This window comes from Epinephelus fuscoguttatus, linkage group LG24 (assembly GCF_011397635.1).
Source record: "Epinephelus fuscoguttatus linkage group LG24, E.fuscoguttatus.final_Chr_v1".
NCBI classification, from domain to species: domain Eukaryota; kingdom Metazoa; phylum Chordata; class Actinopteri; order Perciformes; family Serranidae; genus Epinephelus; species Epinephelus fuscoguttatus.
This window is the reverse complement of record NC_064775.1, coordinates 9089050-9115278: the sequence shown is the minus strand read 5'-3', so window position 1 is coordinate 9115278 and position 26229 is coordinate 9089050. Positions and strand designations below refer to the sequence as shown.

Sequence of the window (26229 nt, the reverse complement as noted above, 5' to 3'; positions counted from 1 at the left end):
AACATTTTAATGCGTCAGAAACAATCTGGTCGCTGCCAGGTACAGACGGTATGCCAGGAAGATAAAATCTCAGCTGCTTCGAGAGAACATTAGCAAACTTTTAATATAAATACACATTTCTCAAGGTCTGTGGAAAAGTTTTTTTTAGGATATTGTCCCGAGGAACACCAGAAAGGCTTGAAAAGTGATGTTCTTTTGAAAATAAATGGAAAGATAGAAGGTGTGTGATCTTTTTAATCAAACTACTAAACTACTAAAACTCTAACCTGTGTGCTTATAATGTCTCCGTAACAGTGTGCTGAAATATTGTTAAAAGCTTTCTTGATCCCAGTCAGTCATATCAATCCAGTCTGCCCAATGTGAACTGTGGCTGGTGAGCGGTGCTTTGTTTTGGCTTGACTGTTGTCAACGTCGCAGCTGGGTCACAAACGTTCTCATTTTACAGCTAAACAGTACACTAAAATATGTTTCTGAAAACATTGAAGGTCTTCCTAGTCATCCAACCACTCAAAGTGCTTTTTCGCTACAGCTATATTCACTAATTCAAATAAACTGGTGGCCAAGGCTAACGTACAAGGTGCCACCTGCCCACCTAATCACACACACTCACATCAATGGCATCAGGAGTGTTTTGAGATTATCTTGCCAAAGGTTACGTGATGTGGACTGGGCGACCCATTCTACCTTCTGAGCGGCTGCCTGCAGCAACAGAGTCTGGATTCATGTTTGATCAGCGCTGTCTAGTTTGACAGTTTGACCACAGGTTGACAGGACGGACAGCTGCGTCAGAGAACTCCTTAGCTCTGATTGGTTGTTTACAGCACAGGTCCCCTTCTAGAATTGAACTGAGGAAGAAAAAGAAAACGTACGGCCAAAATACTAAACTCAAGGCTTCAAATTGGAAGTCAATGGATGATTCCATCGGTCTATAAAGGAAAATGGATCTTCTGCATCGTAGGGCTCATAGAGCAAGCGCAATGCCTTTTGCCAGCCGAGATTCCCACAAACTCCTAACTTCAATGGCAATATATGATTTAGTCTTCCGACTCCTTTTGACTTTCAAAATGTTATCAGACAGAATACATCAAACTCTAATGGTGGAATGAGTCACTTTGCGGGGGTTGTGATGCCCTAAACAATTTATCCACTCATTTACAGACGTCTCTTTCACAACACAAGTCTTTCAGAAAAGTCTTTGTGGGCCCAATGGCACCACATGACAGACCAGGAAGTTGTAATTCCATGGTCTGGACATTATGTCTAATTAACTTCAAGGCCCGGTACTGTTTCTAGGGGCTTGGTGATATCGTGGTGGCTATGTCCATTAGTTTTTATACAGTCTATGTTGGCACGCAAAGCCAGTCTACCTATTGATAATTCCATCGAACCTATTGATATGCAAAGAAGTGCTGTGCTTGAAGCAATTATCCTTGAAATCCCTTCCAAAACAGTACCAGCTTTGTTTGCTGACCCTCTCCCCTATCTTGTTACCAAATCTCAAAATAAACCCTCCACTTGATCTTGAGTAGCCGATATAGTACGTATGAAAAGTGTAAGCCTTCTCCTCTCATCATATAATCCCTTCCTCTCTGCGTCTTGCCCTTTTCCCATCTCTTTCTCTCGTTCCACCCTTCAGTCTCCTTCTCTCCCAATCCATCATCAACTCCCACATCACACCTTCATCTTACAACCCCTCACTTCTGGAATATCCATGTCTCCCTTCATCCATTTATCCTCCCTGACCTTTCCCTCTCTCTCCCACTCACACCCTCATCATCTCTCCCTCCATGCACCTCCCTCGTTCCCCCTTGTTGTATCAATCTAGTCCGTCTCTCCTCTTTCTCACACCCTCCCTCCATCTCCCCTCCTGCAGGGTTGTCTGCCCTATCAGATTAGGCCCGTGTCATAAGGAAAAGAGAGAAAGAGAGAGAGATTGCCGGTTGGATTAAAGGCGGACGGGAATGAAATTCTATGATCTCGTTGTTTGGACGAGTCACATAAAGTTGCTGTATGTGTGTGTATGTGTGTGCATGCGAAGGGTGGCATCCGCTTTATCCCCTGTAATGACAGCGAGCTGGGCAGGAATGCCTGGCCTTGCACTGTTGCATGCTGGTAAATAATGCATGTCTTTGGTATGATGACAGAGAGTTTAATGAATGGCTGATTGCAGTTTTATTGTATTAATATATCTTGTGATGCCATGTAGATTGGACAGCATGTTAAATTACTGTATGATGATGGATTGGGCCACAGACACGACACGTTACAGAGCAATCAGGTGTGCATTCAAATAATAATTAAAGTGTAGGATGGGGTAATATTATGATTGGATGCCTCACACAGTGCTGTGGCACAGTGAAACACAGTGTGACATAGATTATTTATTTTAAATAAGACACCCCCTGTAACGTAATGGTTACTTCAAGGCACCTGGTGATGTCAGCAAATAGTCACAAGAACTTTTATGTGCATCCTTAAAGACCAACAATATGTTGAATGCATTTCCTTCCTCATAGACCATTTGCTAAGGTATTTGAGTGTTTTTAAACGTTCATTCTTAACACAGTTTGCAGCCTTTTCCTTTTTTAATTACTGCATTTAGAGATGTCAGTTTAAGTTAACTTTGCTTTCGATTAGCCCGACATCCATTAACTCGTTACACAACTGTGATTTTTTAAGAAAAAAACACACAAAATGACTTGAAATACAAGATGACTTTTTGAGTTTTGAGTTGAAAATGTCTTGAATTTTTTTTATATTTTCTGTTGGCTTTGCTGGCAGACATAAAACTAGCTGCATTTTCGTGGGGTGTGTTCGGAAACACTCAGTCTGAGTGCCGAAGTGCACTCTGGCACAAACTTGCGAATTCAGGGCACCGTTGGAATGTACCTTTCGGTTATTCAGAGCACTGCACTCTCGGAGCAGCACAGCATACTCTGGGTACTCTGTCTGGGGAGACGGAATAGCATTCACGTGAAAATACAACACTCTTCAAACGATAGTGCTCTCAGTTTGGTGTACAGCGCCAGACTGAATTTCCAAACACAGCCATGGTGCCCACTGACAACCCGCTGGTCCCACTTGATATCGTTAGCCTTGGTTTCTCTGCGCTGTGCACCGGCCGGGCTGGAGCAAGCTAGGGGCAATGCTAATTTGGCAATTAGCTGAAACATGGTGGCCACCCTCTGGTGTCCCCCAAGGTTGCGTCAGTGAGTAAGCGGCTTAAATTTGAGCCACAACCCCCAATAGCAATGTTAATATGTTAGCACCACGAGCTGTGCTGATGCTGCTAACACTGCTATCTCTGCTGACAGAGCTCAAAATTAAGCCACGTTCTCAGCAGGGTGACCTGAGGGGGAGACCAGAGGGTGGTCACCATGTTTCCACAGTGGGAATCACCAAAGAGCTGCGTTACAAGCAAGCTCCAACCCAGCCACTGCTCTGCACCGTGCAAATGAGAGCAGTGGCAGCTAGCTACCCAGTGTGGCGTGAATCCCTTATTACCTTTGTTCTGCATGTTTTGTGAAAGATTGGGATATAGACGAAACAGAGCAGTACCACCAGAGATCGTGGAGGCAGGGTAGTGTCATCGAAGCAAGATATGATCGGAACGAATCGGTAATACAGTGATACAAGATGCCTCATTTGTTGTTGTGCGACTCTGTGCTTTAGTGCCATCTGTTGATGCCAGCATAAAGGACGCATGGAAGTATGAGGGCGGTGATGTTTACAACGTTTGGAACAGATGTATCTATTTTCGTATAAAGCGAGTCTAAAAGAGCCTGACCGTGTGTGGGATGCTAATCTCAAGTCTGTGGAGCCTTGTGCTTTGTATGCTACCCCACCTCCTCCCTTGTGACGCTATAAAGATGTCACTCTTCATGAACTGAGACAAAGCATTGCGGAGGATCCTAATCCAGGTAGCAATAGTGTTTCCAATAAAAGCCATAATTTGCAAAGGTTGTACACAGCCGTATTTTGTTGCAGACGGGGGTTGGCTCTGCATATATTTGTCGGTGGTCTGCAGAATACTGAACAAGCATTGATATGTGACTGGCTGCTGCAGAGGTGACACAGATTTATGTTTGAACATCACCACTCAGAGACTCAAGGGAATGTCAAAGTCATCAAGGTAGAGAAAAGAGACAAAGCTTATCATTTCAGTATCTGTCCTCAGCTGATGAGCTACATGTTTAGTTGGATATTTCAACTATTAGACTTTATTGTTCTTGAAGTAGCCTCTGGTAGAAATCTCATTACGGGATACGATTATGATGGTTATTTTGTTGGACATGCTACGTCCTGCTCTTCTAAAGGAGACAGAAGAGATGTCTTGATACAGATACACATCACACACACACACTCACAAACACACAGGCAGGTCAGTGATTAGAGAGCTGAATGCCAATGTAGTGTGTAATAATGCAGCGCACAGGCTTTGTCTTTCTTAGTTTTCTCTTGCACACAGTCACTCACACTTGAATGCTGACCTTGGGCTATATTGTTATTCATTAATGGCCAGAGGCGGGCGGACTACCTTCTCTCTTCTTATCTCTATGGGACACAAACCAGCAGTGGGATGCTGGTGGCGTTCCTATCTATCCTCACTGTAATAAGAATCGCTGCTTTAAATCAGCCGAGTGGAGAGATCAGACAGCAGCCTTGGAAGATAAAAGAAAGGTCCTGCTGTTCTGTCCGTCAGGTGCTTAACACTTTCGTGGACTATGGAGTTTATTACTTTCTGAAAGAAAAGTGATTTTTTTAATATATAAAATGTGAGAATATTATAGAGAAGGTGATGTTTTATATGTGTTGTGTTACACTGACTGAAACAGTGCTTGTTCCAGTGGACAGCAGGGACCTGCATATAATCCTTGAGGCAGTTGTTAAAGTAACAGAACTTTTCTGGGAACAACTGAAATATTTCAGCTACCATTCCAAGATATGCTACTAAAATATTAAAATAAATCTTACTTCATTGTAGAATTGCATGCAGTGCATTTGTTCAGGCCCTCCTTGCCCTGCTCTCTCTCTCTCTCTTTATCAAACCACAAATGAGACAGGAACTAGCAAGCTAGCCACCTCACTTTCCACTCCTCTGGACTACTTCCCTGCAAGGAGAGCATGCAACTGTTACAAGACAGACTTTCGGTCAGCAGCTGTAGCGACTGAAATTCAGCCAAACCCCTCAGTGCCAGGTGTCAACAAGGCCTGGTGGCTAACAATGGTGTTGGGCCTGAACTGTGTAATGGCAGCAACAGAAAGTTTGCTGATTCGGCGTCAGTCAGGGCTGGGGCTGGGCTTGCTGGTCCATCTCCAAAGCTGCTGCCTGCTCTCCTCTGACAAGGTGGCCTGTAGCGGCAGGGAGTGAAGCAGAAAATGCTCTGTAATTTGACTCTAGCTGGCAAACGCTATGTGAACACCTTTGGCTCCGATTAGCAAGGCTAAACTATTAGCATCATGACATGATTATTGTCACATTTTGTTTTGTTAATTGTTAGACTCTGTCAGACTTCTGATAAATCTATCTTACTATTTTGCATTGCTTTGCAGTGTAGGCAGTCATTGTCAATGTTGAAATAGCAATTTTCTTAGCAGGATTCTTCGCCATTAAATCAGGCTTTCACCGAAGGGACGTGCGTGCACCTTTGCATTTGTACTGCTGATAGGAATGACCTCTCTCTGATATGACCCGTGATTGGCCAAAGTCTCGGGGTCGATTTTCCGAAGCCTGAAAACAGATCCAAGAGGAGGTGCAGAAGTCCAGTTTGCTCTCAGTCCAATAGACTTATAATATACTCAAAGTTTTCATGGGATTTTTGATCAGTGATGCCAGAATAAATCTGCCTAACCCGGCTTTAACACAGGAAAAGTAATGAAAGGAGATTTCAAATGAACTTTAGAATATTAAAAGCAATATGATCACTTTGTTCTGTTTTTCCTGCGACACATTAAGAATCATTTGTCTTTCTCTGATTTGATTGTTTTGACTGTTGCCGTCAGTTTTTTTGGTTAACCTCTGTGGAGTCTTTCCATCTGAATGTGACAATCTAAGGTACCATCTGCTGTCTGTCTGCTGCTCTGCAGTGCCAAATACACCTTTCCCTTCTGCTCATGGAACCTAAGTAAATGCTGCTGGATTGATTCATCAGTTGACAGAGTTGATTGTCAGCACTATGTTTTATAACTTTTAAGTGTTAAGAAAGGAAATCAGGTCCTTCCAAATCAAAAGGCTGAAGTTCAGGTGAAGCCAGGGGTCATTAGTGTTACAGTCAAGAGCATAAGAAAGCAGAAGTTGTCGAAAGAAAATGTTTTGTACATGTTTCTTTCACTCTTATGTTGTTGTAGAGCTAAAGTTTCATATTGCAGTTGTCAGAGTTGGCACTTTCTGAATCCCTCTGAGATGGAACGCTGTTCATAACATTTTCAGAGAAGTGTTGAAAGTTGAATGGGTGGGCAAGTCACTGGAGGTGGAATCAGTGAAGTGTGGAAGTAAATTACCATCTTAGAAGTAAAAGGCCCTGCATGTCCTTCACACACCCCACTCAAAAAGTTAAGAACGCAGTTGAATAAACCACTTTCTTGCGTATACATTATGCAGTGTGTGAGTTTTAGTGTAGTGAATTGCTGTCTCTCCGAAATTTGAAGAAGACGGACGACACACAATAAAATCAGAGCCAGTTTTACTTGCAGCATCACCTCACATTTGGTTCAGCGAATGGCAAATATCATGGGTGAACAACTCACTCTTTGTCCTGTCCTTTGCATCCCTTCTTGAAACAAGTCATAATAATAAAATGGAAATTTGTGGGCCCTGGCAAAAGTTCATTCACTCTCCCTCACTTCTTCATTCATCCCTTCCTCTCAGCCCTGATGCCTCTTGGCCTCGATCCATTTTCATAGATCCCTGCTCCCCTTTATTATCCTGTCAATTTCAAATTAGGCAACTCCTTCCTCAATCACTTTATCCAATCTCTTAAGCCTAAAGGTACCACTCCGATCTCTTACCCACACAGGAACCAATCATTAGTCACTGTTATCTTCGCCAATCCAATCAGCTCCTCCAGTAGTGCAGTGCTTCCAGCTTTTTTTTCTCAACAATTCTCAGTCGTGTTCAGAGGCATTATTTTCCTAATCTGAGGATAAAGGCTAACTTTCTACATTTTAATTATAAATTAAGGTTTTAATGATTAATCACAAACATGTAGTATCTATGGGAGGTTCAGATAGGGCATACTAAGACCGTGGATTTATGTAGACAAGGCCCCAGTCGTCCGCATGATCCTTCTTTTTGCTCGTCTGTCAGTGTCAGGTCAGATATATTGATAGAAGATAAATTCATGTGAGATATGGTTGGGGCAGATGAACTGAGTTGAAGGTTGCGAGGTTAGCTCATTATTTCCAGCGCATTTTAGTTTGTTTCTGCGGTCCCCCTAACATAAGATGTCCTTCCATCCAAGAACCTCCGATATGGAGATCACCGTTCTGACATAAAGGCTTGGGGTTGGCTGTGGCCCAGGAAGTAGAGCAGTCATCTACCAGTTTGAAGGGGTTGTGGTTTGATCCCCAGCTCTTGCAGTCTACATGGCTGAAGTGTCTTGGGCAAGATACTGAGCCCCAAATTGCCTGTGAATGTCAGTCTGATGAGCAGGTGGAACCTTCTATGGTAGCCTCAGCCACCTGTATATGAATGTGCTTTGGGTGGTCACAAAGAATAGTAAATTGCCATAAGAATACAGCCCATTTACGATTCCAGTAACCTGATATCCAAATGCTCTCAGTGATGCCCAACACTAGACATCAAAAATAGCTTCTACCTGTAATAAACTGTGCCAGGAAATTGAATATACAACAGATAAAAGAGCAATCGTTCATTTGTCTCATTCTTGTCCTGAGATGAAATGTGGAAATTATGAGAGGGCAACAAGGCTTTTTATATATTGTAATCACAAAGTGCGTTTGATGTATGCGGTTGCATGTGCTTTCAAATGCACCTAAGGGAGGGCGAGGGTCATCAAAGAGTCTTTGCATTAAAGCTGCCTGACGTAAATCAGCTGCTCTCTGCTGTCACTGCTTTGCACTTAGAGTAGGGGAAAGACGTTATTTACATTTACAGACGCACACTGAATTTCTTAAGGTTTGTGAGCTCATTTACAGTTGAGGTTTAAACGAATTTCTACATTTAAGGAAGCTACTGTACTGTATTATTGTCCAAAGCTGCCATGAATTTTTGTACAGGCATTCATGGTCCCCAGAGGATAAATTCTATGACATTGGGATTTCTTGATTTTCCTCTAGCACCATCACGGCGTTGACATTTATGGGTTTGAGTAAAAAGAGACAGCATAAAACAATGGACATAGCCACAGTGATGTCATCCAGTGGTTTGTGGACTCCTGTTTTAAAGCTTTGAGTCTGGCATTTTGGACAGCGTCATTTTGAATTTTCTGAGACAGCAGGGACCATATTTGGCTGAGTACGTGTAGCCTCATACCGGCTGCTGGCTTGCTTAACACAGAGCATTTACATCTGTGGTTAACGGTGATAATGCCAATGCAGATTTTCAATGGCAAAAAACAGGCTTAAAACCAATAAAACAAAATTCACTTAGTGGAAACACTGAACATCGATCTCCTTACTGGATCTTTAAGTACACCCAAATGCTGAGCAAGACGTTTTTTAGATTGCCAAAATGTTACAGTTAACTTTCATTAACTGAAAATACACTGAAAAAGCGACAGCTATGGCTTCGCCTACACTCTATACTGAATCTGGGGTTACGCCATTGTTACCTTACCTAACCAACATTGTTGTCTGTAGCATCTTGTGAACAGATGGCACCCATCTGTCAATGAAAGCGCCCTTAATTATGCATAACCTAAATCCTAAATTTCAACAGGTGAGTTATCTAAAATTACCTCCCTCGTACAGCTGTCATAAATGGGGAAAATGGCTGTAGAGTAGGGCTGCAACCATTCTTGGAACCCATCAGCTGTATTCGGTGTCTGACTTCCGGCAGACGGCGATACAGCCTCTGGGGGCAGACCCCGGATTTTTTGGCATTCCAGTTTGATTTGGGTGGAGGAGGAGGATTTCCCTTTCCGACTTCTGTTCATATATAAGTAAATATGCTGAACCATTGCAACGGATTCTGAGTTTTCAGTGACCCCAATTATGTTCTGCCTCGTTAGTTCACCGCACGGACCATTTAAGCCTGGAAACAACTGCAGCCGGCTCAAACGTGATTGGTCAATATCATGCGGACTACAAACAGCCTACAACCAGAAACCAGGGCTCTTCCGCTCTTCTTCCGGAGGCAAGATCTCCGGGGTTTCTACACGCTCAACATTCACTGATTGTAGAGTCTGCATATAGAGACTAGGCTGCAACTAACGATTATTTTCATTGTCGACTAATCTGTTGATTGTTTCTTTGATTAGTCGACTAATCATTTTATTTATTTATTTATTTTTATAGTACTTTTTGTGAAAAATGACTCAAACCGATTAGTCGACTACTTAAATAGTCACTGATTATTTTAATAGTCGATTAGTCAACGATTGGTTGGACGATTGGTCATCATTCTTTGCTAGTAGGGTTAAAAGTGTTGATTGATTTTAAAAGTCTGCCTGTCTGATGTGTTCATGGTGGGAAAGATATGGAATTGGCAAATATAGTATAAACTAGAAAAGAGGTGATTTATGATGACATGAAAAGCAAAGGTAATCGATCATACAGCAAGCAGCACTGATGGAGTGTACTGGCCTCTTGACCCTGAAGAGAGACAATAAGCAAACAGTGACATCATAATATCAAAAGGTCAAGTGACCCTTACAGCATCTTGTCTTAAAGTACTTACAGAACTGTAATTGATGATGACCCAAAGCTTGTAGGACTTTATAAAAAACACAAATCATTGACAGTGATGTAACATTTCCAACACTGGAAACGTCACTGTATGATTACTTAAGATGGAGCATTATGTTAAATTCCTGTATCCTGGGACAGTCTGAGCAATACTCTTGAAAACTTTTCTCTTAAAAAGAAAGTCTCAAACTTTTAATGTGATCAAGTATGCAGTCTTGCATCACCCCCCAGAGAAATTTTCATGCTCATAAATAGTGATTAGACTGTCCTCAACCATCAGAGTAACTTTTATGAATTCTTAAATCTCATGGCATTCAACTTGAGGATATCTGGTTCCATTTCTCTCATTTCATGTGTCGCTTGACATTATGTCTCCCCTCTGCTGTCCTGATCCGACAGCTCTGTAACTACAATTTAAGAAAATGCCAGGATCCAATTTAGTGATTCTTGTCACGTAACACCGTCTGTTGACATTGGGGACAAGAGGCCCAGTGAATAAAATAACCTGCTCGCTGTTCTGATCGGGATTCCCGTTACCTTGCTGTTTCAGGCCTGTAGCAACTGAAGACACTAAGAAAAATGTACTCCTTTCGTTCAGAAGATAAATGAAAAATGTACTTCCTTTCATTACACGCCCAGTTGAGTCGAGCTGGATTACATGGGATGCTAAACATACTTTCAGCTCTTTTGCATTCAATTAAAGTTTATCCTTGTAACTGAGGTTCATTTGTGGTTTGTCCTTGGCACCTTGTGGCACAAGGCCAGCAGGAGCAGCATCTTGAACCATCTGTGCGTGCTCACAAACACACACACGAGGCTGTGACTTGTTGTTCGGGTTTGATGACAAGCTTTGTGAAGGGCTGTGCGTGTATGTGTGCACAACAAAAGAAATAGTCAATTTTCTTGCATTAAAACCCATTTGTTTTTAGTCCAAGTGAGGTTTTGAAAGTAATGAATAAAGATGCTATGTCGAGACAATTCTCAAATGTTGTAAACACATCAAAAGGTGTTCAACCCACACGTGCAAAATATCCCTATGTTTCTTCCATTCAATAAACGAGGACTGAAAAATGATCCAAAACCAAATATTCCCTCTGGATGAAAATAAACAAGAGAGCTGTCTGTGGTCTACAAGATTAATGCGTGCTTTCATCACGGTGATGGTGTGCGCATACAAGCTCACTTAGTAAAACCAAGCGGGGGGGGGGGGGGGGAGGAAAAACCTGAGAGACGGGGTCTTGCTCCCATCAGCATCCCATTCTGCTGAGTCAGCTTTCCTCTGCCCATCACCACTCTCTCTCTCCCTTCTCTGTCTCTCTCTCAGTTGCTTTCTCTTTACAACCAAAGCACTTTTATTCTCTTTTTTTTGTCCCTCCTCCATCTTTCATCTTGATTTCCTACTCTTGTACCCCCCTCCTTCTCCTGCATCCTCTCCTCTGCCCCTGCAAAAGGGACTCGCAGCCCCGATGAGCGGAGGGCAAAGCCGGAGCCAGAGAGCATCTGTCATCCGTTCGCTTTGTCCCCCCCCTCCCTACCTACCTCCCTCTCCATCCCATCCCTCTTCCATTCACTGTCCCTCCCTCCTCCTCTCTTCTACCCTGCTTGCCGCGGCTAGGATCACTGCACTACTCCATGCGCTGAGATGGAGAGCACACACAGTGGGCTTATTGCAGCTCAACCAAGGCAGGTGGAGAGGAGCAGAAAGGGCTGACTCGTCCCAGAGAGAGCAGAGAGGAGGAGGAGGGGGGGGTGACCTTACTGTCTATGTCATCACTTGAGAACGCAACATTGTGGAAAGACAAGGAATTGGACTGTCTTCTTACCAGATGGGGCATTCAGCAATGGTGATACTTGCTGCCATTTGAGTGTGTTTTCCCAAAGTGTGAGAAATTCTGTGTTTGAATGGCTTTTGTTGACTCTTGATATGGATCCGGGTTGAAACAGGATTGTCTGGAATTTGGATGTGGATTAGAATGCTGATGTGGAGCACCTGAGGGTTGGGACGTAGCGCTCTGTAGCAGGACCACATGGACATGTTTGGGTTCTCCAAGATGCCAAAGCTGTCTGGGTGAGTGTGTGTGTGTGTGTCCCTTTGCAGCTGGTCTCTTTTTTAACAATTCTTCAACAAATGCCACTACCTTGAGAACAAAGTGATTATTTATTTCATCTAAGGCTGATCAGTTTTTGGAGGGTATACCTGTTTCTGCTTGGACGACTCTACAGTCACTTTGTCCACTTTTGTTTATCCAATCCAAAAAGTTTTACGACTCTTAAAATGAATGAAATGAGAGGGCTTCAACAGAGAGACTTTGGTGATAAAGCTAGAGCAAATGTTTGATGAAGAAAAAGCAAAACGAGGAGCTTTGTGTGATGTGTGTGTTGCACAAAACAGATTTGTATGTGACCCGTAATGCGTTAATTTCACAGACAATATTGTATTCTATTGATGTATTCTTCCCTGTCTTTGAGCAGGTAGAGGCCTGGTTGTGTTTTTGTCTTATTATTTGTTATTTTAGGAACTAAAAAATGTTGGGATCTACAACTCATACTAAGATATGCACATTGTCAACAGCAACAACAGAGGCTCAGTGGGGAAAGAAAGCCAGGGTGGAATCACAGAGTCCAAGAAGCATCCAGATAGATAGATAGAGGACGGACAATGGTTACTTAAAAGGACAGAGTGAGCCAGTGGAGAGCACAGAGCCAAAGGAAGAGTTGTAACAAGACTACTAAGTACTTCAAAAGACAGCTTGATTTAAAACTGTTCCAGAAGAGGAGGTTCACCCTGAGCCACCCCATCCACTCCCCATTATGCACAACCACACCCAGAACTATATAATCAAGGCAAAAGATTCAAACATTTAATTAAAGTCCTCATTCAAGATTATTTTAATTCAAGTAAACTATCCAGTGTTGCAGTTTTACATACCAGACATGTTAGTTTAAACGAGCCCCAGGCCTGAAATGTAAAGACATACTAAGAAGTCTTAAGATAGAGGAGAACTCTATAATGAAGAGCTCAGCACACAACAATCTCCGCTCACTGTGATCTAATATGCCATACATACACACTACACAGCATGACGCATGGACACACATGCACGTTAATACATGTTTGCATGATCCCCCGACTCATGTGTGGTCACATCGCTAAGCCCACTAAACATGGCTCATGACAAATCTCTTAAACCTACACACTCAGAGGGTAGCATCTGGAGTGCATCTTCTGCTCTTCTGAGGAAAGAAATTGAAAAAGGATCCACGTCTCCATTGTGGTTCAGACTTAACAATACAGCTATTTCTACACAATATTTGTGTGTTGTTATTATCACATTTATACACTGACATTTAACCAGTGTATAAGGAAACACAAGAACTTTGAGTTTGCCTGAATATTATTGCCAAATTCCAAGTAACTTACTCCAAACTCTGTATTTGGCTCAGTCATGTTTGTGAATTTTTAACACTTGGCACTCAAATATATGAAAAGACATACAGATGGTGTAGTGGTTAGCACTGTGGTTTCACAGCACGAGAGTTCCAGGTTGGGGCCCCTCTGTGTGGAGTTTGCATGTTCTCCCCGTGTCAGCGTGGGTTTTCTCCAAGTACTCCAGCTTCCTCCCACAGTCCAAAGACATGCAGGTTAATTGGTGACTCTAAATTGCCCGTAGGTGTGAAAGTGAATGTGAGTGGTTGTCTGTCTTCATGTGGTAGTCGGGCTACCTGTCGAGGCTGTGCCCCGCCTCCAGCCAATGACAGCTGGGATAAGCTCAGACCCCCTGCGACCCGGTATCAGGATATGCAGTGACAGAAAATGAATGAATTCAGGTTATTACAGAGCCATGTAATGAGGAGTTTTGGGTAGATGGGTCAACAAATCTTCTGCCTTCAACCCGAGAGGCTGTTGTTCATATCTGTTTCAACAACAAACAACAGTAGTTGTTTTAGAGTATGACCACGATTGTTCCCTACGCTGAAACATGTACTGTATCAGCATAACCATTATGATGACGATCCCCTAATCTTAGAAAGGCAGCCATTTTAACCCTAACTCAGCCTGGTGTTGGACGCAAAGACTTAACAATGTGTAATGTGGTACGGGGCACGAAAACTACGTGCTGGCAACACAGTAACAATGCCAGTGCAAACTCAATAAGGATCTTTTGTCATGGTGTGCGCTCAAGTTAAGTATTAAAGGATAACTTTGGTATTTTTCAACCTGGGCCCTATTTCCCCATGTGTATGTGTGCGTATGATTCATAGGTACAACTCGTTTTAAAATTGGTTCAGTATGAGGGAGGCGGATGCAGCCGGCAGCCGCGAAACGATTTAAAACGGTAACGGGGGCAAATGCGTCCCGTATAAGTTTGTGCATTAAAAGTGCTTTTTTTCGTCACTGAGCGGTTCAGATCACCAGTGGTATCTCTGTAAATAGCATGCTAAGCGTTTCCCTTACCTCTGGGCTGTGTGACCTCATCTCGCGAGAGCTTTGCTCCACTGTGTCTGTAGCTCTCTCTATTCGTGGGACAGCCGTTTTCTTGAGGAAGAGGTGTTTCGTGATTGGATGTCTTCTCTTCTTCGGCTGGCAGTAGTCATCTTGGGAGAAGTGAGCACTGCAGACTCAATGGTCTGCAAGGCACAGTGTCTGGACAGTGTTAGCATCCATTTGTAGCACAACTAGCCACAACTTCAGCATCTTGCCGTCCGACAAAGGCAGCCTATGAAAGCTGTACGGGGTGTTGCGCGACATCCTGTTCTTGCAATTCGGATAAGCACAAACACGAACCATTGTTTTCAATCGATGCAATAAAACTCTCAACTGTAGTCCGGGACAACCAGCACCACTCTGAGCGGCACTCTGCATTGCTCCTCTGTTTTCTTCCGGCCACAAGCAAAACTCTCGCGAGATGACGTCACAGCCGGGAGGAGGTGAAGGGTCAGGGAAGCGCTTAGCATGCTATTTACAGAGATATCACTGGTGATCTGAACCACTCAGTGACGAAAAAAGCACTTTTAATGCGTGAACTTATACGGGGCGCATTTGCCCCCGTTACCGTTTTAGCTCATTTCCTGGCTCCCGGCTGCATCCACCTCCCTCAATACTGAAGCAATTTTAAAACGAGTTGTACCTATGAATCATACGCACACATACACATGGGGAAATAGGGCTCAGGTTGAAAAATACCGAAGTTATCCTTTAAGAGTGGGAAAGTCGGGGTGTCGGTGGCTTAGTGGTAGAGCAGGTGCCCCATGTACAAGGCTGTTGCCGCAGCGGCCCGGATTTGACTCCAGCCTGTGGCCCTTTGCTGCATGTCACTCCTTCTCTATCCCCCTTTCACGCTTGTCTGTCCTATCGATTAAAGGCCAAAATGCTCCAAAAAATATCTTTTTTTAAAAAAAAGAAAAAAAAAGTGAGAAAGTCTGTGTATGGTGGGTGGGAGGGTTAGTGGATGGGTCAAATGAACATGGACTTTCAACCAGGAGACAGCTGTTTGTGCCCTGTTTGAAACCAAAAGTCAGTGCAGTTCCAAGACTTTATGATCTTTACATGGTTATGCAAAGTACATAAGTTGAAGTCACTACGTCCCATAGGTAGTTATTAACACCAAAGCTGCAATCTTTTCCTCAACTTTATCAATTATTTCTTTGTTCTCTAAACCTAACCAAGTGTCATTCTTTCCTGAGACCTCACCCCACTGCGACTGTTTCACAATGAAACTTCAACTGTTCATAATAGACTTTGCATTGGCTTTGTTTTGTGTGTTGCAAGCATGTAATTTTAACACTTCTTGTGCCCATCATCACGTTATGCCTTGTTAAGAGATCCTGTCTATTTCATGTATTTTTCTGAGACTGTGTTGCCTCACCACGGTGTTTTCCTGAGCCTAGTCATGTTTGTACCTTAACCTTACCACACCACAACCAAAGAGTTCTGAAAGGTGCTTCAGGTCAGAAAACACTTCTAATGCCTGTGAAGCACGTTGTTAACATTCAGAATCTTGTAGAACTATCCCTGTAAATCACATGGAGAGAGATAAACAGTTAAATGAGTATTACAAAACCAAATAAAATGGAAAACATTCATATTTTTCACATTAATGTGGATGAATGAGTCACACAGCACAGAGACAAGTGCCTAAAGTGTGCATATGTTCCATATTATCACATTTTTATCTTTATTTGACTTCAGATTTGAATAAATAGCTTCCATTTATCATACGAAGTGCTTCCACTCCTCTTGCTCTCCAGTAGTTGTACCCTCCTGGGAACCACTTGCACTTCTCCTTCTGCTTCAGCTGGTCATAATGTTCGCCACACCAACTTATCCACATTTGGCTCCATCCGTTGTCGACAGACTGTAAAACGACGAAAAATTAATAATGGCGTAACGCTAACAGGCACCAAGAGAGTGTTTGCATCACTGGCAAGTTTGCCGCGCCTTGCCTGTACCCAGATGGCCGCTGTGTATCCATGAGCTGTCATAATACAGTTTCGAAGCCTTCTGTTTGCAGATGGCGTACAAGCCAAGTTTGCTTCATAAACTTTAATGAGAAATTGTGGCTCATTTATCACCTTTTAATGCTTCGGAATAAATCATTCATTGTGAGATGGGAGTTAAAACAGATGCAGCAGGTGAGAGGGATCTGTGATCCTTCTTGTTGCGTTTGTTGTTGCCTTTGTCTGACTACGTACTAATGGGAGTTCTGTCATCACACATCTGGCTCTATTTGGGGAACATTAACCTAATCTCTCTCATCCATGCATCCTAAAGACAAAGGCAGGACCTGTATCGGTATTTGTAGTGTGGGAAAATGTTGGCTTTAGTGTGTTGGAATTTGGCAGTGAAACTAGCCAGCAGGGCTTGTTTGTGTTCTGAATATCAGATTACAGTAATGCATGCCAAATTGCCTTCTGCTTAATGCCAATGCATGCTGCTACTTCAGAGGGCAAAGTTCCATTGTACCGAGAGCCATCTGACAAGCTGTGGCAGCCTAAAGAATATCCCAAATCATTTTCAATTCCGAGTAAATTAGGGCACTCATGATTTAAAATCACCTGAAATCGTTTCAGAATCACTTTAGTCATTGTGATAGAAAAACAACATTTCTGCATATGTAGAATTTTTCAGTCGCTTTCACTCATGATCAAGTATTGAAAGTTTGCGAATGTGGTTTTTCAGAAAGAGCTCAAGGAAGGGGAGAGGTACTACAAATACATGATGACACAGGGTGATTTCAAAACTATGATTAGTTGTTTTCGTGCTGAGAGTTAGATGAGACATTTGCATGTTTTGTAGGTATCATATCAGCATTTATAAAGTGACATAGAACATGAGCTGACATTGTCATCACGAGGTGGAGGGGATGGTGGATGGCGTGTCACTTAGGTGAGATGCCTCCCAAGCTGCAGACCACTCTGTTCAAGACCAACAAACAACAAAACCCGTTGTGATTAATCACGTCATCGCTGTTTTTCCAGCAGATTTTTAGACACCAAATTTGGGAGTTTCTTCGCCACCTGTGGCTGTTTCTCCAGCAGCTTTTCAGCCCTCAGACAAAAGTATTTTAAGGGACCTGTTGCTGAGTTTTCTGCTGGTTTTTAGCTCCCACAGTGGATATTGTTTAGGGACCCGATGCTGTTTTTCTGGTGGTTCTGAGCTTCCAAACTTGGGTATATTTTCCAGCTGTTTGTTTTAACGAACTTTGGTTGTTTTTTAGGGACCCGTCACTGTGTTTCCCGCCACTTTTTAGCCCCCAAATGTGGGTGATTTTTTTGTGACCTGTTGCTGTATTTCTCCTGCAGCTTTTAGCCCCTGAACATGAGTGTTTTTAGGAACCTGTCACTGTTTTTCCTGTGGCCTCTTAGCCCCCGAACATGGGTGATTTAAGTGAACCACCACTGTTTTTTCAGCGGAACAGTGACACAAAAAACAGTTGTTTTATACCAAGACATTGCTGTATTTCCAGTGGATACCAGGCATTTTAAGCCAAAACATGATCTTCTCCTAACCATAAACAAGTGGTTATTGTGCCTAAACCTAATCACATGTTAACCACAGCATTGTTGACACGTAACGATTCAGCGCATCCGCTACAAATGTTCTGGAAACATACAATGCACACATTTTTTTCTTGTCTTTGGGTTGTGATCTTTCAAGTATAGTCAAAGCTAATGCGAGATAAGCAGTTTGAGTTGGTCAAAGTGTGTATCCTCAACCTTTACCTTTGTAGCGATCAGTAAGGAGTCCTTCACCAGCTCTCTATAGCTTGTAATACCACTTGTATTTTTTCACACACTTGCAGTTATTTGGTATAGGTGGACGTGTTGCTGCACAAGGCACATGTGTCAAAACTCACAAATCAAAGGCTGGCGATGAGAAAAACATAACATCAGGCATCAGCACTACCACCCCCCCACTCCATTTCTCTCTTTCTCACTCTGCCCGTAACCCTTAAAGTTGCACAATTTTCTTGATTTGAGTCTGGATAATCCTCCTAAGGGATTTGGTTGGTGATCACTGCAGGAGGGACTGGCAGGGTGAACACACTGTTGGCTGTTTCATTCAGTATATGAAATCACATCACACATCTCTCTCTCCCTTACCTATCTGTCTACTTTATATGGCAGCACATCCATCCATTCCCCTGTGTATCTATCCCTGCCTGTAATTGCAACCAGGTACAATCTGCTTCAAAGACACAATTCGTCTTTCAAATTGAGACTGATATGGTTTCTGATTGTGTCAGGATGCTGAAATATATTTTAAGGCGTGTTTTGTTGTGTTTAAAAAAGCATGTGCGCTCTTTTTCTTTTAAGTATAAAGCCACAGAAGCATCTTTAATTTCAGCCCAGCAGAATAACACATTTGTTATCTCTAAATGCTTATTTGATAAAAGATACCAGCTCTGAAAGAGAATGCTTTAATCAGTCCCTCCTTCTTGTGCGCATCTTCTGCAGGGATTCATTTCCTGGTGAACACTAATATTCTGTTATGTTATGATCACCGCATTTTACTTCCCATAATTCCAGTCATCTCTCACACCAGATAACAGTGAATGAGTGGAGCGATGCGCTTCATGCTTCCGCTCTCCCTTTGACGGAAGACCAAATTTGATCAATTATGCAAATGAAGCAAAACCCATTTTGTTCCTTGCTCCGTTCAGATCCGAACTTCCTTCCCTCGCCCCTGCTTCGCAAAAACAAATAACTTTTAGAACAAGCATCATCTCCCAATCATGCTTCAATTCTCAAAAAGCAAATTTAGACACAATGTGCAAGCTGATCAGCAATGCAATAAGTGACACTCTTGTAGAATTTTTAATCAAAGGAGTGCATCACATGTTCTGTAAATGTTAAGAGAATTCAACATACAGCATGTGTTCCTCTGTTAGCACTTTTATGTCTCATGAATTCTGCATGGAACCTGCTTTGTGCATTATTTAATGGTACATTGGTGCATAGGCTTTGGCTTTATAAATGCATAACTGCCTTGTTGTAACCAAGCCGTGACTGCAGAAGTTCAATTGGAAGCATTTTCTTTTTGCTGAGACAACTGCCTCTTTTCCCAAACGCCCATCATAGCAAGGCATGTACTGGTGTTTGCCCCTAGGTTGAACTCTATAGCAATCCCTGAGAACAAAGGCATCAAAACCACCCATGTGTCCCACGATGACTCACTCAAGTGACTGATCTTTCTGAAGTCTTAACTTCACTCTAACACTACAGGGTACTCTGTGTCGAGATGGCAACCGGCTACATTGCTACATCCTTTAACTGAATATCTGTAGAGGATGTGTTTAGGTTCATTTTTAGAATTACTCCCAAATACATTCACAAAGGAAAAAGCCTCCATTGCCTTTTGTAGAATGGTAGACATCCCTAGGCATGGAGACTTGGAGAATCTCAACCCATTGTCATTTCCAGGTTTGTCAAATACCAACATTTTGTGACGCCCCTCAGCATCTGATAGCGATGCACAGGGCTCCCTTTAGTGTATCAATGTGACACACAGCTGAAACATGTTGTGAACTGGTCGCTTTTGGGTTTAGGCAACAAAACTACTTGGTAAGAGATGGTGTTCTGCCTTAAAATAAGCACGCCACGAGTGATGCCAGTGCACGACAAAATTACAGAAAGTTACAGTAAAACAGTGTAGACTTGGTTTCACACAGGATATCATAACATTACATTAAAACAACCTTGACTTTTTGTTTTAAATGAGACGCAAACTGCGGTCTCCTGGATGAAAGTTCAGTTTTGTTTGACCACTTGCCTCCCCTCCCATTTTCCCTTACTAGCTAAGACACAGGCGGGCCACCTGGGTGATTTTGGCCACCGCCTTGGTTAAAGTGCGTGTGTGTGCATGGGGGGCGTTCAGATGTAGCGTCTTTTGCGCGCACAAACCCATTACTTTCAATGTAGACGTGTGTTATGTGCGCTCACAACCCAAAGCGACGTCATAGCGGCACACATTCGGTGCGACGCGCTTGTTTTTTCGTCCGGCGCACAACTCCACGGACCTGCTTCTCCCTCCGCTGTTGTGTCAGATCCCGGTTCCCCCTTGGTCTCCCTTACTGTTTCCCACGGAGCTCTGCCCCATTTAAAAGGTGAAGGAAGCCTGTATGTGGAAGGACGTCGCCTCTGAGATGTAGAATGTGTATTATAGAAGAGAAACACACATTTCAGCACCGCTGACTTGTATCATCACAAAGGACATGTCCTGTGATTTTCAGCCTCCTTTCATATTTAATAGAGGGGGGACAATACCTGACAGGAATATTCTCAGCTGTCAGGATGTGCCTGCTGTGAAGGGTAAATATAATCATAGAAGGCTGAAAATCACAGGACATGTCTGTTCTGATTAAACAAGTCAGCAGTGCAAAGCTCAAGCATGTGGGGGCCTCCTTTCGTATTTGATAGGGAAAACCCTGTACATAACTTGCTTTAACAACAGAATTTTTACTTTCCTTTAATTTGTCAAACATCTATAGATCTGTGTTAAGGGAATGTCCATATTGACCCTGTTCAAACATTACAGGATTAGGACTGGATTTACAGTACAGTGTGATATGGTACATTCAAAGCCCTTTTTTCTCCCTCGGCAGCCCTGCTGTGAGTTTCAAAATAATCACTGAAAACCATCAAGGACATATAAAATCCATTTGTACCCACTGACTGAGTGACATAGCCTGATTACCAACCCTATACAGCCCATGCACCTTGCTATCTCCGCTGTTAATCCTCTCATGAATTTTATCACTCTTTAGATATGACGTGTAGAATTCTGCTGGCTCTCATTTGTTTCCTTTGTGTTTCACATAATATAGAAGACAACATAAGAGTGTTGTTGTCAACATTAGGATGCCTGGCAACTAGCAAAGTCTCTAGGAAGTTACTGTATGCCAGCACACTCCCCAGATTCCAAGTGCAACATCAAAAAACTCTTTCTAAACACAAGGCAGGCATGTTACATTTCCAGTACATGCCAATGTGTTGTCTACTTTCTGTACCATCTATCTTTAAAGCAGCTGTTGTTCCCTTTTTAACTAAATGCTAATGGATGCATTCAGTAGCATAATGTATGCTAAAGTCCTAGCATAAAGCGTCAAGGACACATGGGTGATTTGGGCATCTGTGCTCCAGTGATATAACAATTTAATCACCTTCAAAACTATGTATTTCTTAAAGAGTGTAAGATAAGTTTGCACAGATCTGACCACTCACATGCTGTCAAGTAGCTGAGTGTGTGAGGATGTTTCACAAAGACAGTCATACTGTACATGCCTCTGAGGAAGTGCGTACTCAATAATTGATCACTTTGGCTCGGTTTTACTACATACAGTGAGCGACTCTGTCCCTGTAGGACAGAAGGGAAAGTTAAAAATATCTTGCATTATCTAACATTTCATATTCTCTCTCTCCTACGCACACTTACACACTCTGGTTTGCATCCGGGAAGGAGACGGCTCTGTGGAACAAATAAATCAAACGTGACAGCAGAAATGTGGAATTAATGAATTCTTGGCATTTGTGTTTAATAGCAGTTGTTCAAGCGGTGAAATTGTATTTAGTTGCGCACATTTGTTTGGCATTTTGGGTTTCTACGGTAGCCTCGACAGGCAAGGTGAATAAGCAGAAGTCCTGGTGATCCATTGTCTAAGTCTGATCTAAATTGGTTTCCCTCCTGGGGTTACGACTTAAGAACAGGTCAAAAAAATATCGAGAAACTCACCTGGAAGAAAACATAAAAACTTTTAATCCTGTTTTGAACATGTGGTTGTGGTGGGCTTAAGTCTCTTGTGGCTGAAATGAATATTTCAATAGCGGACAACTTGAAAAATGATCTTCTGAGTATCTCATAAGGTGTCAGGTAAAATAAAGTATACTTTTAAAGGGCAACACCACCTAGATTAAGAAATCCACTATCTTATTTCCATGGTCTGGGACAGTTGAGTCAATATTTGTGAACATGAGCTGCTCTCTCTTAAAGCCAGAACACAGAGAAGTATGTCTCAAACTTGGTGGTGTCATTGGGTGTAAAGTCTGGAGCTGCTCCATAGACAATGAATGGGAGGCTGATATTGTTTTCTTTTTAATACCCAAATGAGCTTTAAGCTACTGTAGTGTTCTCATCTCTGAAACAGACAATGTACCCATATACTCAGAATTCCCCTAAGGGCTCTAAGTGTCATCTAGAACATCTTTACAATTCACTGATGATGGAGCAAATTCAGACTTTATACGCTATGACAGGCATGTCCAAAGTCTGGCCCGGGGGCCAATTGTAATCAGCCCTCGGCTTGATATTTCAAAATATACCATTTGTGGCCCTTTACACAATAATGGTTAATCACTTTGCATTTTTACCTTTCATGAGGACTGTCATACAGTTTGTAGACAGGCATTAAGTAGTAATAGTTTATCAAAAGATAAAAATGGTTGCATTTGTCACACTTTAAACCCAATTGATGTGAGAATCAGTTGGCCCCTAGGTATTTTCACGTTGTTTTATCTGGCCCCCATTCAAAAACATTTGGACACCCCTGCCCTATGAAATCACAAATTTGAGTTTCAGCACCCTGACTTCTGCCTTCTATCCAGCAGTCTGATAGGGAGGGAGAGAAAATGCAAAACGTAACTGTGCATTATCGCTGCCGACAACATTTGCAAATGCAATAAGCAAATTGTGAAGTATAGCCTCACACATCTGGAATTCAGGCAGCTGAAAAATAAGATTAAACTAGATGTAGTAAAAAAAACCAACAAAAAAACACTGAATGACGAGGCACATGACGGATGAGCTCACACTGACTGCAGCCAGTTGTCTGTTTGCTGATCCATCTGTTTGCTAAAGAGGCTAGTGGAGTGATTAGTTCTGCTCCAAATGCCATCACATAATACTTAAGTGCCACTGTGTATTCTTGGAGCCACACTGTCACACAAACACACACACACAGTGTACTGTAAACCTACATACAAGTACAGTGCAGTGTACGTACATTAGGACAGGAACACATGTCCAAGGCTGGCATGTATGGATATGTTAGTTTTAAACTAGTGCAGCATCTCTCAAAGCGCCTCAAAAAACACTCAACAGTGTGGCAAAATGTTTATCTGTGGCTCATCTACTGCACTCTTTATTTCCTTTCTTTCTTTTCACTGCCAGATTTTCATTCAGACATTATGATTCAAGAATCCAGACATGAGTGACAAGTGCTTCTTATTCATCGTAATGATCACCGTCCTCCCATGTAATCTTATTTAGGGAGCGCTCAGCGACGCTTGTTCTGCCGGGGTATTTTTAGCCCGCGGCATTATGCTTCAATGTTCAGTGCAGATGTTCTATCCAGCTGTAATGTTTTCAGCCTGTATGTGTTTTGACATGGACTGAATGCACACCCAGCGTCAAATCAAGTCGCTGGAGTGTATTCAGCGTGCATTCACACACACTCTGCAGCCGTGGTTTCTTTTGCACGCTGCGAGCAGATACCGTGCACACACTGTGCTCACTCTTTAACCTTTACAATTGACTTGAACCAAATAGACGGAGGTAGTCAATGCTTGGTCGTCATTACATCACGCGAGTACAGTCAACCAACCAGAAACTAACTGGCAGTGAAACTCCCCATGGGCATGACCTCAGTGAAAACACAACTTCCCAGTCCAAATATGAACATGATTAAAGGGCTCTGACACAGAATGTAAAGTCATGTTTTAAGCCTCAAATAAATTGATTTTACAATTTCATGTGCGCAAATTGAGACGTGTAAGACTGCAAAAAATTCACGTCATTATGGCGACTTTACTGAAACCGCTGGATCACCACTTGTGTGTAAAAAGGGAAAATCTAAGCCCTGACTTTTCAGTCGTTTCCTACATGACAGACCGGGAAAGTGAGGTGACTGGTGAGTAATTGCCTTTAGTTGTCTCTGGGGATCCATCTGTTTGATCCTGCTTCTTAAGTTGCACCTCAGAGCTCATTCCCGGATCCAATAATAGACAGCCAAAAGGTGCCGTTTTCAATTGAAATTCTGTCTTTATATCAGTTTCTCCTCTGACTGAAATCCAACAGTGGGTTCAAGTACTTTTCCTCTGCAGCCAAAGAAAACAGCAGCAACATAAACATAATTCACACAGACACTCATCAGATTTCCTTTAAAAATATCATTTAAAGTGCCGCTCCGCTGCCCTTTGTGTTTTCTGCCCCACCCCGGTTCCACCGGGCTTTATGTGACATTTACAAAGAATCAATGAGATGTTGTGCTGTGGACTGTGTTGTCCAACAGAGATGTACCGCTGTGCTGCAAAGGTTGAAAAGCAACACTGTAAAGTGTTTTTAGATCTGCGGCTGAAACAGATACAGTGGCACAGTGGCACAGTGACAGGCTGTAGACATAACTGACCTACAAGCACCATAACCTATTCCTGTCGCCAAACATGTTTCATTCCTGACTCGTGTAGTTTTCCTTCTGTGACCTGCCCTTGTAACCACTTTCATTTAGAGGTATTAGCGGGTAAAAGTAAGTGTATCCCAAAGCTAATAAATCATCTAAAGCAGTACTCGTAGCTGAGCAACTCTGACCTCCATTTGCATTGTAAGGGTCATTATTGATCCTTGTTTCAGCTTCACCATTTTCATCACACCAGCGATCCTGTCTGTCAATCAAAGCTTTGACAGAAACAACTCCAAACAGACCACATGAAATGTACAGAAAACAGATATTACATGTTCAAGAATGTGTTTGAAGTGATATATATTTTATTAATTAATTGATTGAAGTCACTACAATCCCCATCCTATAGTCTATCAATATCAACCTATTCAGCAGCATACATATAAATCCTTAAATACCTGTTTACTGATGGTTCCTAACTTATTTATATTCTCTTATACGCGTGCTTATATGCGCTGCCCGATCCTCTGTTTGCAACTCCCCCCACTGACATCTAGAGGTTTCATCTGATATCATCTTATCTTATAAATGAACACACTTGTAGCTGCACCTGCTGTCCTCCAACCAAATGCTGCTCTCCCCACTGCAGGAAACTTTCATCCCGAAGAGAAATGGGATGTTTCGAAGCGATCATGAGCTCGTCTCAAGCCGTTAAATGCAATTTGCGGTGCAGTTAATGCCTACCATACACGAAAAGACTTTGGAAGGACTTTGACAAGACTGACACCCTCTCACATGTAAAGACAATGTGAGCTTTCAGTCGCACAGTGTGAGATTTTGCAGGGCCACAAGTAGATTTCTTTTGAGATTCCCAAAAATATTATGTCAGAATCCTTTTAATAAATACGACTTATTATCAATTTATTATGTGGCTGCAAAAATACTTAACTCTAGAAAGACAAGACAAAATGATAAACTTTACATTTTGGATTTTGTCGCCTTAAACACGGACAAATTAAACTCGCTCCACAACTCAAGTTTCTCCCTCTCCTTTTCCACAGTAGAAGAGAACCCAGAGTTTCTTTTCCTATACCTAACCAACGTAACTTTAATTACATAAAGTCGGCAGTAGCTCAGTCCATAGGGACTTGGGTTGGGAACCGGAGGGTCGCCTGTTCAAGTCCCCGTCCGCACCAAATATGGAGCGTGGACTAGTGGATGGAGAGGTGGCAGTTCACCTCCTGGGCACTGCTGAGGTGCCCTTAAGCAAGGCACCGAACCCCCCCAACCACTCGGGGTGCCTGACCAAGGCAGCCCCCTCACTCTCCACTTTGTGCATGTATGTGTGTGTCTTTCGGACCTGTGTGTTAATGACAAAAAGAGTGAAAAAACTGAATTAAAAAAACAAAAAACAACCTAAGCTTAGTAACTTTATATTAAGTACATTACGTTAAGTATGTTCCTTTAA

General features: G+C 42.5%; 1 protein-coding gene across 1 annotated transcript in view; it reads left to right on the top strand.

Annotated features, from left to right (window-relative positions):
• The first annotated feature begins 11512 nt into the window (after positions 1 to 11512).
• The window catches only part of LOC125885040 (FERM and PDZ domain-containing protein 4-like), a 66116-nt gene continuing 51399 nt past the window's right edge, over positions 11513 to 26229 (top strand). The window contains exon 1 of the mRNA XM_049570406.1: positions 11513 to 11935. Within this exon, the coding sequence (XP_049426363.1) occupies positions 11895 to 11935 (41 nt within the window). The 5' untranslated portion in view covers positions 11513 to 11894. The remainder of the gene's footprint in view (positions 11936 to 26229) is intronic.